At 40.5% G+C, this 12,603-nt stretch overlaps 1 protein-coding gene across 6 annotated transcripts in view; it reads right to left on the bottom strand.

Moving 5' to 3' along the window:
- The window catches only part of LARS1 (leucyl-tRNA synthetase 1), a 117,609-nt gene that overhangs the window by 71,170 nt on the left and 33,836 nt on the right, over window positions 1-12,603 (bottom strand). For 5 of the 6 annotated variants that reach the window (XR_012160239.1, XR_012160238.1, XM_073355722.2 and 2 more), the window contains exons 22-30: window positions 10,574-10,637; window positions 9,679-9,862; window positions 9,319-9,409; window positions 8,303-8,443; window positions 6,278-6,418; window positions 6,067-6,177; window positions 4,530-4,640; window positions 1,506-1,610; window positions 456-551 (exon numbers count right to left, since the gene is read on the bottom strand). Coding sequence is in view for 4 of the 6 variants with exons in the window: in XM_073355722.2 (XP_073211823.1) it covers window positions 456-551; window positions 1,506-1,610; window positions 4,530-4,640; window positions 6,067-6,177; window positions 6,278-6,418; window positions 8,303-8,443; window positions 9,319-9,409; window positions 9,679-9,862; window positions 10,574-10,637 (1,044 nt within the window). In the remaining 2 variants the exon portion in view is untranslated. Of the gene's footprint in view, window positions 1-93; window positions 246-455; window positions 552-1,505; window positions 1,611-4,529; window positions 4,641-6,066; window positions 6,178-6,277; window positions 6,419-8,302; window positions 8,444-9,318; window positions 9,410-9,678; window positions 9,863-10,573; window positions 10,638-12,603 lie in introns of those variants that run through there. The other variant, XM_078854010.1, reaches the window with a different exon arrangement.

The following is a 12,603-nucleotide window of genomic DNA, read 5'->3' on the forward strand; positions in this document are numbered from 1 at the left end:
AGGAGAGTTCTTCTACTGATCACACAACTTGAAACCCCAACATTACCCTGCCAACGTGCTTCGGCCCTGAACCAGACGCCCCACTTTTCGACATGAAAAGGTAGTTTAGTCTCCACACACATCCAGTCTGTGGCTTTTTTCAGCAGAAACACCGATCAAGGTGAAGGTAAGGGGATGGATGTTTATGATGTGCAATCACATCCACTGGAAACGGGATCGAGAACAAATTCGTATATCACAGGCTCCTGGATAGCAAGATAGCGACAATTTAGTCATTATAAATTTTAGCTTAACATGAGCCAGCATGTCCTGTCACTAAGTGCCCTGAGCCACCAAGTCCTCCTGTGCATATATTTTTTGATGGGAACACATCCTCAAATTGAAAGTCATTTTATTTTTTACATCAGTTAACGATGTACCCTGTATTTCCAATGCCTCTGGATTTCATAACTTACTTCCATTCTGAACACAGAAAAAGGTTTTCCAGGACAGCAATCTTCTTTTATTTTATCGTCCGCTTCAGAAGCAAATTTCACTTCGATATGATCCAGCTTTGGTGCATTGGGAAAGAAGAGATAAAAGTACTATCATCCCCACTGAAAAAATGAGAGATACCAGGCCACTGAAGTAGAATTGTTTCTAAAGTACAGAGGAAGGCAATCCCCACTGATAAAAGGCAAAACGAAGAACAACAGGAACAGCAAACTTAAAAGTTGATAGCATACTATTGCCAGCATGGTGATCTTGCTCAGAGGACTGAATTCAAAATGTAGCTAAGATCACTGACTTCATATATTACAGAATATAAAGTGAGGTATTCAATTGCTTTAAATCTAAATATCATGAGATTAGAAATCCTGAAATAAGTTATCTCCTTTAACTATGCCTAGGCTTTCCCCTTATTATGACCCTGTCCTTTGAGCTGAATTCTGGCCATCACATGAAAGGGCATAATCACTCCCAAACTGGCATCCGTATGCACTAAAAAAGCAGCATGCACTATATTCTAGCCCTATATGCCCTGGCATGGAGATGACATATAGTTGATGACATATAGTTGCCATGGGAAGATCAGATGCTATAACAGCATAAGAATTCTGACTATGCTCACTGGCATTCCTTGGAACAGCCCTCTATGGCTCCAACCATGGAAGATGCTGATTTTCTGTAATTTTTGAGGAAGCCAGAATATTATCTGATGTCTTCCACTGTTCACCGGCAAAGAGCCTTTTCCCACTGACTTTATGTCAGACACAATGCCAGAGAGAACTGATTCTTCACAGCTGGGTTACCATTGGGGTCATCACTGTACAAAGAGAATCTCTCAATAAGAGCAAACTCTGCTTTTTGTATGAGTGTAGGTGTCAGCGTTAATAAAAACATTAAACGTTCATGGTCATTCCAAATCAAAAATGAATTTAGTTAGGCTTAAAATCTCAGCAAGTGTTGGGCCTCCAGCTACTCCATAAAGGTCAAATAAAATATGCCTCCAAATGAACACGAACCTCCAAGGAATTTGTCAAATAGACTATATTCTCCATGAGCACGGCCCGTTCATCAAATTCCAGCTCCAGATCAAGAACACGTGGACCCTTCTTCTCCAGATTTTCCTGTCATGTCAAAAGAAGGAAAATTTGGATTAAAACTCTCCCAGGTTGTAAATGAAGAGGTCACTGGGAAGCTACACACTCTAGTTGCATCAGTCCTGAGTAGATGAGGCTATTCGCTGTTAGAGCTCTTTGCTGGCAACAATTTCACCACACATTATAGTACAGTAGTTATAATTGACAGTGAAATGGCTATTTTTACAGCAAGATACTGACACTGATGGAAGGGGAAGCGAACCTCAGCTCCAGAATTTGTATGGCTGAACGTTCTTTTAAAAGCGAGAATGCATTTTAGCATAGAATTTGAAAAATACATAGAAACAGCTGTAAACATTTCACTTTCTCTTTAAATGTGCAAACTGTAGGACACACTCAGTAAGCTGCCATTTTTCTTCTGCTTCACAGCAGGAATTCCAGTCTGATGACCTAGTTTGAGACAAGCAGGCAGAAATTGGACACATTCAAAGTAACAGTACGATAAGTTCTTCATAGAAAAAAAAATGTACTTTGTATATTAAAGCACAGTTACTCAAAATCCCAACGTTTAATTTAATACACACAATGGGTGAAATCGGGGCCAGAGTGAAATCAATGGGATTTTTTCCATTGACTTCAAAAGGGGCCAGGATGTCATCTCCTACGTATGAAATTTCTAATGGGAACAAAACAGAACTTCCTTTTCACAGCTAAGGCTCCAGCCCCTCTCTTCCTTTCACAAACAGAGCTGTGTTCCCTGAATGTCTAACAAGGTCAGATTTCAGGTGGTGGTGGCTTTCTGCTTCATTGATAATTTGTTTTTATGCATGGTTTTTTAATATCCAAGAATCTTTAAAAATTATCAATAATTTGCTTCAGTTTGTAAATTAGAAAATCTTTCTTTAATGGAAAGAACAACAAAGAAATATCTTTTGTATACTGAAGTTGCTGAATAATCTACTTCTGAGCATAGCACGTTGGCCCAGTGGCTCTCAACTTTCCAGACTACTGTATCACATTCAGGAGTCTGATTTGTCTTGCATACCACCCCACTTAAAAACTACTTGCTTACAAAATCAAACATAAAAATACAAAAACGTCACTGCACACTACTACTGAAAAAATTGCTTACTTTCTCATTTTTACCATATAATTACAAAATAAGTCAATTGGAATATAAATATTGTACTTACATTTCAGTGTACAGTTAGCATATAGAGCAGTATAAACAAGTCATTGTTAGTATGAAATTTTAGTTTGTACTGACTTCGTTAGTGCTTTTTATGTAGCCTGTTGTAAAACTAGGCAAATATCTGGATGACTTGATGTACATGTACCACTGGTTGAGAACCACTGGCCTAGGAAATTAAAAATCTGGGCTGGATGTTACTAGGTCTCGTTATATAACTGCTATCTATTGTTGCTTCAGAACAGAAATGCTGAGACTGTCTGATAAGGGAGGTGAAGTGGTAAGCATGACCAAAGCTCATGATGAAGGCAAGTCATCTAGTTAGTGCCAGCCTCCTCGCATCAGATAGGATCTTTAAATATAGGCTTGTTTCAGGATAGGAGACACACACACCCTACAACCGTGAACAGTTAAAACACTACACAGCAGCCCTTGTGACTTTCTGGAACCAAAGCAAGACAAACAACAGCTCCAGCATCTGCATCAATGGAGTTCTGCAGCATCAAAAAAGCAGAACGTTCCCTAACAAAATCTTCTCCCCTTACCCCCTAAAAGCCATATGGTGTGTTTTATATCTGGGATGAAGGAATTAAACTAGTTTAATCTTAAAAGGATGCCATATCCCCTGGCATGTTTTAATGCAGCAGATACTGGCCCAGGAGAATAGTCAGTGGGGAGTGTTATAGCTGGTCTTACCCATTCTATTTCTCTGAACATTGTGTGCTTCAGCAGAAGGGGATAATTAGATTAGCGCTGGATGCAAAGGGAAAGAAGGAGCCTACATTTGTATGGTGCAATAAAACTCACTGCTCTACTAAGCAAACAACGTTGCTTACATGTGTTTAAAAAGTAGCCCCCTCTATTCACCATCAACATTCCCAATTCAAGCTTTCAAAAACACGAGTCATGCCCTCAAAATCATGAGACTGGCTTAAAAATCATGAGATTTTTTAAAATAATAAATGTTAGACTCTTTATTGATCTTTTAGTTTTTGAGCATACAAAGTTCTTGTGTTCGAGCTTTTCTGTGCCAACATGAGGGATAGAAGCTTACTTTTCTGACTCTCATGAACATTACATGACAAGGAGCTGAGGCTTTAAGAAAATCCCTCAGTATCTTGAGATTCCTGATAAGATTGTGAGAGTCGGTAACACTCCATTACTAAAAATCCAGCTCAGCAATCCCTAATGCACTCTTAAAAACTGAGTGCCCAGTAATTAACTCTAGATTTGTGCCAAACTTCTAAACCATATTAAGAATTCTGCAAAGACAATTTTTAATATCCCCATAGCATCACCTTGTTTGTGTTCTCGGAATGAAAACTGGAACAAGAGACAATGAATTTGATGTATGTAGGAGGGATACACTTGAAGCAGTGTCGCACAAATCATAAATTTGTATTAGCTGCAAGCCAACTAGTCCATAGTTCACTTAGGACAATACATATTGAAAGCACTTACACAGCACCTTTTGTCCAAGAGTCTGAAAATGCTTTATAAACAATAACAAAAAGCCCCATTTCTTCTTCTTTGGGATATATCATCTGTTTTACAGATAAGAAATTGAATAGAGAGGGGTTAAATGACCTGTCCAACAGGGCAGAGTAAGGCAGAGCCAGGAATAGAGTCCCAACTAGAGAGTCCCAACACCCAGGTCTGTGCTCTAACCATTCGATAACATTGCCTACATTTCAGATCATTCTCTTATTCCGGACTGAAACCTTGCCCTTATCTTGGTTCTGTTCTCTGACACCTACCTTAATCAAGGCAACAAAAGGCATAACCCTCTTCATATATTTCTTCAGCTCCAGCAAGGTGTTCAATTCACCAGCAATTACTTTGTTATCTGGCAATTGTCCTCCATTGATCTACAACATGGAACAACAATCCATTAAACACTGCACAGCAAATATCGACACACTCCACAGGGATTTACCATTTTCCTCCGCACCTTCTTTCACACTCCCCATATGCCTGTAACGTCCTCCCTCTGCCTATAACGCACACGCCTCAAAATCCACCTGTTCCCACGATCCCATGGGGAACAATCTTCCAAGTCCCTTTAAATAACTTTTAAAAAGTAAACCTAAAAAAAGTTTGGAAAAAAAAAACCAAAAACCATGACTATATGCCACACAGGCAACCAATTTGATTATGACGTATATCCCTCACTCTCCCAACTCAATGTTTCTCCAAGCATCCTGTCTATCCCAGCCACACAGATTTTAAGCTATTTGAAACCAGGCCTAGAGATATTTTCAGAACACCTAAGAAACTTCAGAGTCTGAGTCCCATTGTCAAATCACTTTGAAAATGAGATTTAGGCACTTTTGAAAACGTTACCCAACATCTTTGTTCACTATGTAAAGCAACATGCATAAACCTATAACGTTAAATATGCCTGAATTTTCACTACATGTTTTAATCTTGTGTAATAAGACCCTCCTTCAAGCAGACGTGAAGCAATACTATCTTAGGTCATTAATTTTTTTAAGCTTCAAATTCCACACTCCAATATTTGCTCTGCAACTTTCACTGGCAGCAGTGACCACTGCACCTCTGCATCCAGTGGCAGACTTTGACCCTGATGTAAAGAAAATGCAGACTTCACTCCAATTTGGTTTACCCTCAGAATACCCACATTTGTTCATTTCCAACCATATGTGAAATGTAACCCTGGTATTACAGATAAGGGTGGAAAAACACGACTCTGCAATCTATCAATTATGATATTGACTTGCAAGGGCTGAATAGAACAATTGTTCATGCACCATAACAATTACAGGATCAGTTCCAGCAGCTCAGCAATGCAGGGTTTGCTGCTTTTAAGCCAGATTTCCTTACACTGTATTACTTACAAGAGAGAAGAATTGATTGCTTTTCAGCAGATTTCCTGCAAAGTTCGTGAATATCATACTCGCCAAGTTCCAGAACTGATGCTTCTAAGCCTCCTTGCATAATAAGGCAGAACTAGCCAATATTTCCTCAAAAACATTATTGGGGGAGAAATATTTTACTAATCTATGCATGTGAAAAAGATTAAAAGTAATGGAATGCTGGCCAGTCTTTATTTTAAAAATGTCAAAAGTAATAGGTCATATTGTGGACTCAATCATGTGCCAAAAACCATTTTTACTGAACACCGTAATCCCTTGTAGAGTTGTAAGAGCATAATAAAGCACGTTAAAACTATTTCTCCTTGCATTCAAATACCTCGGTGTCAAGTTAACTTTTGTTTCATGGACAGAAAAGCAGAGCATATGAGAACTGCAATAAGTGTCAACAAAAGATCACCTGGTAGTGCTTGCGCAAAACTGATAGGGTGGTGTACTGCCAAAGTGGGTAGGTCTTTGCCACATAGATGGTGCAGTGGGATGGCTTCTGGGGCAGCTCCTTACTTCCTTTCTAAAGAAAGAAGAGGGAAAATATGTATCATCTCAGAAGAGTCCCTGAATCTGTTAACTTTCCACATACACTTTTGGAGAAGGGACTTGGTGTATTTCACCTTTCCTTTCGGGGGTGCCATGTAGTTCTTGAGACGCAGTCGGAGATCATGGGCTGCTTCCATGAGGTATTGGGAAGATCGGATCAATACTTCATCCACTAGGCCTGCTACTGGCCATGAAGCTTTCATGATGGAGTCAGGCTGTCAACAAAGAAAATGACAGGCCTTGGGATTAATGGACAAGAAATACTGGTGGTTTCTCTATCTATTGTATTTTAATTGGAAACTGAACAGTCAGGAGATACATGAAGATTTTAAATTTCGCAGTACACCAACTCACTAACCCTATAATTCAGCTGTGAAGTACAGAAATATACTCGTAACTAGCATGCATTTGTGAAAGTGTATTAATGCCCACACACACACGTTTATGTTTATACCATTACATAATTTTTCATTTGCAAACTTGAAATTTACTTCTGTGGTTGTTAAATTACCTACACAAGTACAGATATTGGCTGTATAACTAAGTGAATGAATTCCGCATTGTTATTTGTGTTAATTTTAGGTCACCTCATAACAATGAGGCATACAAAATGACTACATTAAAATTATGTATGTTAACACAACACCCTTGCAAACAGCCACATATACAAGGTTCACATTGTCATACTCTCTTGCTGTATGACATGCATTCACACAATTCCTCTGTCTACATATGGAAGACATCCAGGTATTAAGCAGAAACCTGATCTAAGACCCACTGAAATCAATACAAGTCTTTCTATTGAGTTCAACAGTCTTTGGATAAAGCCTTCATCTACAGATTATCAACTACAATTACATTTCTCACACAAATATTAATTTTATAACAAAAACAGCATTTGTTACAAATACAGCATAATACACACAAACCCTCTGTAGCCCATAGGACTAGCTTGCCTTTACTATATTCACTGCCTTGCCTTTATTATTCTGCCTTTATTATATTCAGTAGTAATGCAAGGAACCTACAGGCCTGCATTCTGTAAGACATTGTCTTCGGCAGTTAGCATGAGGCTCGAGGCCTATGAATTTTGGCATAGATAAACAGCCCAACGGTAACCCCTATGTTTTGGGGAACTCGAAGCAGAGTGCAAGGAGGTTTTTGTCCATAATGACATCAGCCAACCACAGAAACATGAGCTAACACCAGGTTTTGGAAAGAACATCCAAACACAAGAGTGCCACGGCAACGAATTGACATATATGATAATGAGTTGAAATCATTAATATACTAACCTAAAGAAGAAGGATACCTTAACATTAGTAAGGGGAGGAAATACAAATAAGGAAGAGGGGAGAAACCCCTACTGAATATGCGTTAGATACGGTAGCATCAGCGTAGCGTATTATAAAAGTGGCATCCTAGCTGTGGGCAGGAGGAAAGAGAAAGATGAATCTCTTGGGAGGTGACAGAATGATGGCCGCAGGTGAAGATGAAGGTGGTGATGATTATGAGGAAGATAATGGCTAACATTTCCGGTTGTTCTGCAAGGAATGGTGTAAGTATGGATATTCAGATGTACTTTCTGTATTATCTCTATCTACCTTACTGAGTTAAAGTGTTTGTGACTGTGTTAAATGTATTAATAACTATTTGTAAATATAGAAGAGTTCCTATAGTGTGAGTATTGCAACTGTGCACATCGGGGTTCCCCACTATATAGTAATTTTAATAATACTGGGCTTGATCTTGGGACAATAACCTGTCAACCTGCAAAGTGATACCTGGGAATTCTTATACATAATCTATCAATCAGTCTACATCTTGAACACTCCAGCATCAAATTTCTCACATATTAAGTTCACATAACAAAAGTATCACAAATATACACTTTATATGTATATCATATACTGATAGAGGCCTAAAATTTTAAACACTAACAATGAAAACTGGGGCAGTACCTTCAATTCATATAGATTGATGATGATAATTTTTCTCTTGCCCCAGACTTTTGGTTCAGGTTAGTCACAGTAAGCATGCATGCTTAGTCAGCCCAAAGTAGAGTCTCAAAGAAGCATTCTTGAGTTATATACTAGTACCTTTCCCAACAGTGTCCACACATGTTCGCATAGATGAGGGCAGACTGGAGCCAGCAGCAGAGTCTGAGCTTCAATAAACTGGAAGACCAAGTCCCCATGCATTCCTTCTATCGCTAGTTCTCGGTACTTATCTTTTGCCGCCTGAAACACAGCCAGCAGAGCCACCATTAAACATTCCAGCTGGCATGGAGAAATATTTCTTAAAAAGCCAATTTCTTTTCTCTAATATGTCTTTAAAATGTAAACAACCTAGAATCCAATAATGGATTATTAAAAGGACTATATTTTCTTAAACAGCTGGGAATGGAAGAGTATGAACTTCTGCCAATTGGACATAATAGTTTTACATTATTATGGCTCAAAAAAAAAAAAAAAAGACATCTATCGACACAGACATAGAAGTTAAAGATAACTGTAAATGTATATTAGGTGCTATCATTCTGGATGGCCCATATAAAAGATGCTATTAAGTACTAACAAAAAAGGCAATAAATATGAGCTATCATTCCGTACGCTGTTCAGCCTGCCTAATCATATTCGTGAAAGACAAGTCAAGCAGTCTCTACAAGATGTTATTAAGTGAAATCAGATGGTTCTGCAGACACTTTAGAGAAATGCTGACACCTCAAGAAACATTTAGAAAAACATTCCATTTCCAAATAGGTCTGCTGATGTATTTTCTGTATTTCTCATGTATATTATTCGTGTTTTTAAAAAAGCTGAGGCAAGGAATCACTCTTTTTAACCATTTGTCCTTTTCAGTTACACATTGCTCACCTAAGATCATAGGGCTCTATTTGCAAGATCACAGCTGCTTCCTGTAGAAGTATTATGCCACAAACAGACCACCATGACCTCAGATTCTTAATCCATTTACTTATTCCTGTTTCTTAGCACAATATGGACCCTGATTCAACTGTATAATTAAATAGGAATCAGATGTATCAGTATCAAAAGAAATGAGGTAACCAATGTCAGGATTTGGTTTCTTGTCCCCTGCAGATTAGACCTCCCACCTGAAATTCAAAGAAGCCAGTTTTCAGAGCTTCCTTGAACATCATCTTCTCATAATTTTGATCCGTCTTTGTTATTCCTGCATTCATTTCGCTAGGAAGAAAAGAGAAGAGAAAACATTAGCATCACACAGTCCAACTCACATAATAACGGCAATAATAATTAAAGATAATGGTAATGAGACATTATAAATGACCCTGATCCGGCAGGAACACACACTAGTCTGAAAGTTAACTGAACATTTGTTTGTTTTAAAGCATTCATTATTCAGTAGAAATAGCTTCATAAAACAAAACAAACAAATGTGAAATGAGACTCAATACGAAACTAAAAACTATAAAGATATTTATTCTGAGAGGTACCTGGCAAAGACTTTGTCATTGAAGGTGTTGGGAGTCCCACTTCTTAAACTGTCTCTATTTGCAATCATTTCCTTCACCCACTCCACCCAGGTGTAGAGACGGAGAATACCAGCATCTGCCATGGCTTCCACGAAGTTGGCATCCTCAACTGTGTCGCCAGCATCAGCGAGTGCCAGACGCATGCCTAGAGGAATGAGAGACAGGATTAACTAACATGTCTGGCTCCACAGCCAACTAGTAAATGCGGCTGCCTGAATCCCAACTGATCTTTCATGCAGAGGGCCAGCAAAATCCAGACGGAACACTCACCTATGAAGGACAAGCGTGTATTGCATGTGGTCAATGTGAGTGAAAGCAGTGCCTCAAAAGGGATCTGGGTTGATTGGAGTGAGGAGGGCAGCGAACTGCCTTGTTACAGGAGTGAGAGGGACAAAAACCATTGTGTCCCAAGAGGCAGGAATGATCTTGGGTGGGGACATGTCCAAAAATAGAGGGGTATGGAGGGGGACAAAAGAATGAGAGCCTAGCATAGCAGCAAAATTCTGCACTTTTCTTGTTCACTATCTAAAGGCCCTGGGCCTCAGAAGGGGACGTGTGACAGGAAAGGATACAGAAACTGCCAAAAGGAGGTGCCAAAGAACCTTGCAATTGATGAAAAAAAGATCCTTCCTACTGACCCAGAATGCCTCATAACTGATGCCAGGATTAACATGTACTCTGCATTCCTAAAGATACAAGAGCTTGGTGATTATTCAGACAAGAGCAACCGATAACCATTGTACTTCTTGCAATTCAAATATCAAAGCTGCAATGAACCCATTACTCCTTGGAAGATGGCATGACACGCCAAAAAATTTAGCATCACTAAAACAAATGCAAGTTAGCATGCACTTACCATCTGCAGAAAACTTGTCAACAGCTTGGCTCAGGGTGAGGAAGTTGCCTGTAGATTTAGACATCTGAAAGAGAAGACAGACAAGAGAAATTCTGACATGTTCATGCTGCTAAGTCTGATAAACAAAGGGGGAAAGACACAAATAAAACAAGCTGTCCCAGCCTACGAGGGCAGGATTGTGTGTCACTGGTAACCAAGATAGATAAGAGAGATTCCTGTGGCTTGCTCAAGAATTAGCTCTCTGCGCCTTGGTCTACACTAGGAGTTGAGGTTGACTTTAGCAGCGTTAAATCTATTTAACCCTGCACCGGTCCACACAACGAAGCCCTTTTTTTTTCAACTTAAAGGGCTCTTAAAACCAATTTCCTTACTCCACCCCCGACAAGGGGATTAGTGCTGGGAGCTATCCCAGAGTGCTCCATTGTGACCGCTCTGGACTGCACTCTCAACTCAGATGCACTGGCCAGTTAGACAGGAAAAGGCCCGTGAATTTTTGAATTTCAATTTCCTGTTTGGCCAGCGTGGCAAGCTGCAGGTGACCATGCAGAGCCCATCAGCAGAGGTGACCATGATGGAGTCCCAGAATCTCAAAAAAGCTCCAGCATGGACCAAACGGGACGTACGGGATCTGATCACTGTATAGGGAGAGGAATCCACGCTATCAGAACTCCGTTCCATTTTTCGAAATGCCAAAACATTGGTCAAAATCTCCCAGGGCATGAAGGACAGAGGCCATAACAGGGACCCGAAGCAGTGCTGCATGAAACTTAAGGAGCTGAGGCAAGCCTACCGGAAAACCAGAGAGGCAAATGGCCGCTCCAGGTCAGAGCCCCAAACATGCCACTTCTATGATGAGCTGCATGCCATTTTAGGGGGTTCAACCACCACTACCCCAGCCGAGTTGTTTGACTCCTTCAATGAAGATGGAGGCAACACGGAAGCACATTTTGGGGACGAGGAAGATGATGATGAAGTTGTAGATTGCTCACAGCAAGCAAGCAGAGAAACCGGTTTTCCTGACAGCCAGGAACTGTTTCTCACCCTGGACCTGGAACCAGTATCCCCCGAACCCACCCAAGGCTGCCTCCTGGACCCGCCAGGTGGAAAAGGGACCTCTGGTGAGTGTACCTTTTAAAATACTATACATGGTTTAAAAGCAAGCATGTTTAACGATTAATTTGCCCTGGCATTTGCGGCTCTCCTGGATGTACTCCCAAAGCCTTTGCAAAAGGTTTCTGGGGAGGGCAGCCTTATTCCGTCCACCATGGTAGGACACTTTACCACTCCAGGCCAGTAGCACGTACTTGGGAATCACTGTAGAACAAAGCATTGCAGTGTATGTTTGCTGGCATTCAAACAACATCCGTTCTTTATCTCTCTGTGTTGCCTCAATCTCCCACCCTGCCATAAACGTCTCCCCCTTACTCTCACAGATATTGTGGAGCGCACAGCAAGCAGTAATAACAGTGGGAATATTGGTTTCGCTGAGGTCTAACCGAGTCAGTAAACTGCACCAGCACACTTTTAAACGTCCAAATGCACATTCTACCGCCATGCTGCACTTGCTTAGCCTGTAGTTGAACAGCTCCTGACTACTGTCCAGGCTGCCTCTGTATGGGTTCATGAGCCATAGCATTAAGGGGTAGGCTGGGTCCCCAAGGATAACTATAGGCATTTCAACATTCCCAACGGTTATTTTCTGGTCTGGGAATAAAGTCCCTTCCTGCAGCTTTTGAAACAGACCAAAGTTCCTGAAGATGCGAGCGTCGTGTACCTTTCCCGGCCATCCCACATTGATGTTCGTGAAACGTCCCTTGTGATCCACCAGTGCTTGCAGCACTACTGAAAAATACCCCTTGCGGTTTATGTACTCGCCGGCTTGGTGCTCTAGTGCTAAGATAGGGATATGGGTTCCATCTGTGGCCCCACCACAGTTAGGGAATCCCATTGCAGCAAAGCCATCCACTATGACCTTCACATTTCCCAAGGTCACTACCCTTGATATCAGCAGATCTTTGATTGCATTGGCT

The sequence above is a fragment of the Lepidochelys kempii genome, chromosome 8, assembly GCF_965140285.1.
Source record: "Lepidochelys kempii isolate rLepKem1 chromosome 8, rLepKem1.hap1, whole genome shotgun sequence".
NCBI classification, from domain to species: Eukaryota; Metazoa; Chordata; order Testudines; family Cheloniidae; genus Lepidochelys; species Lepidochelys kempii.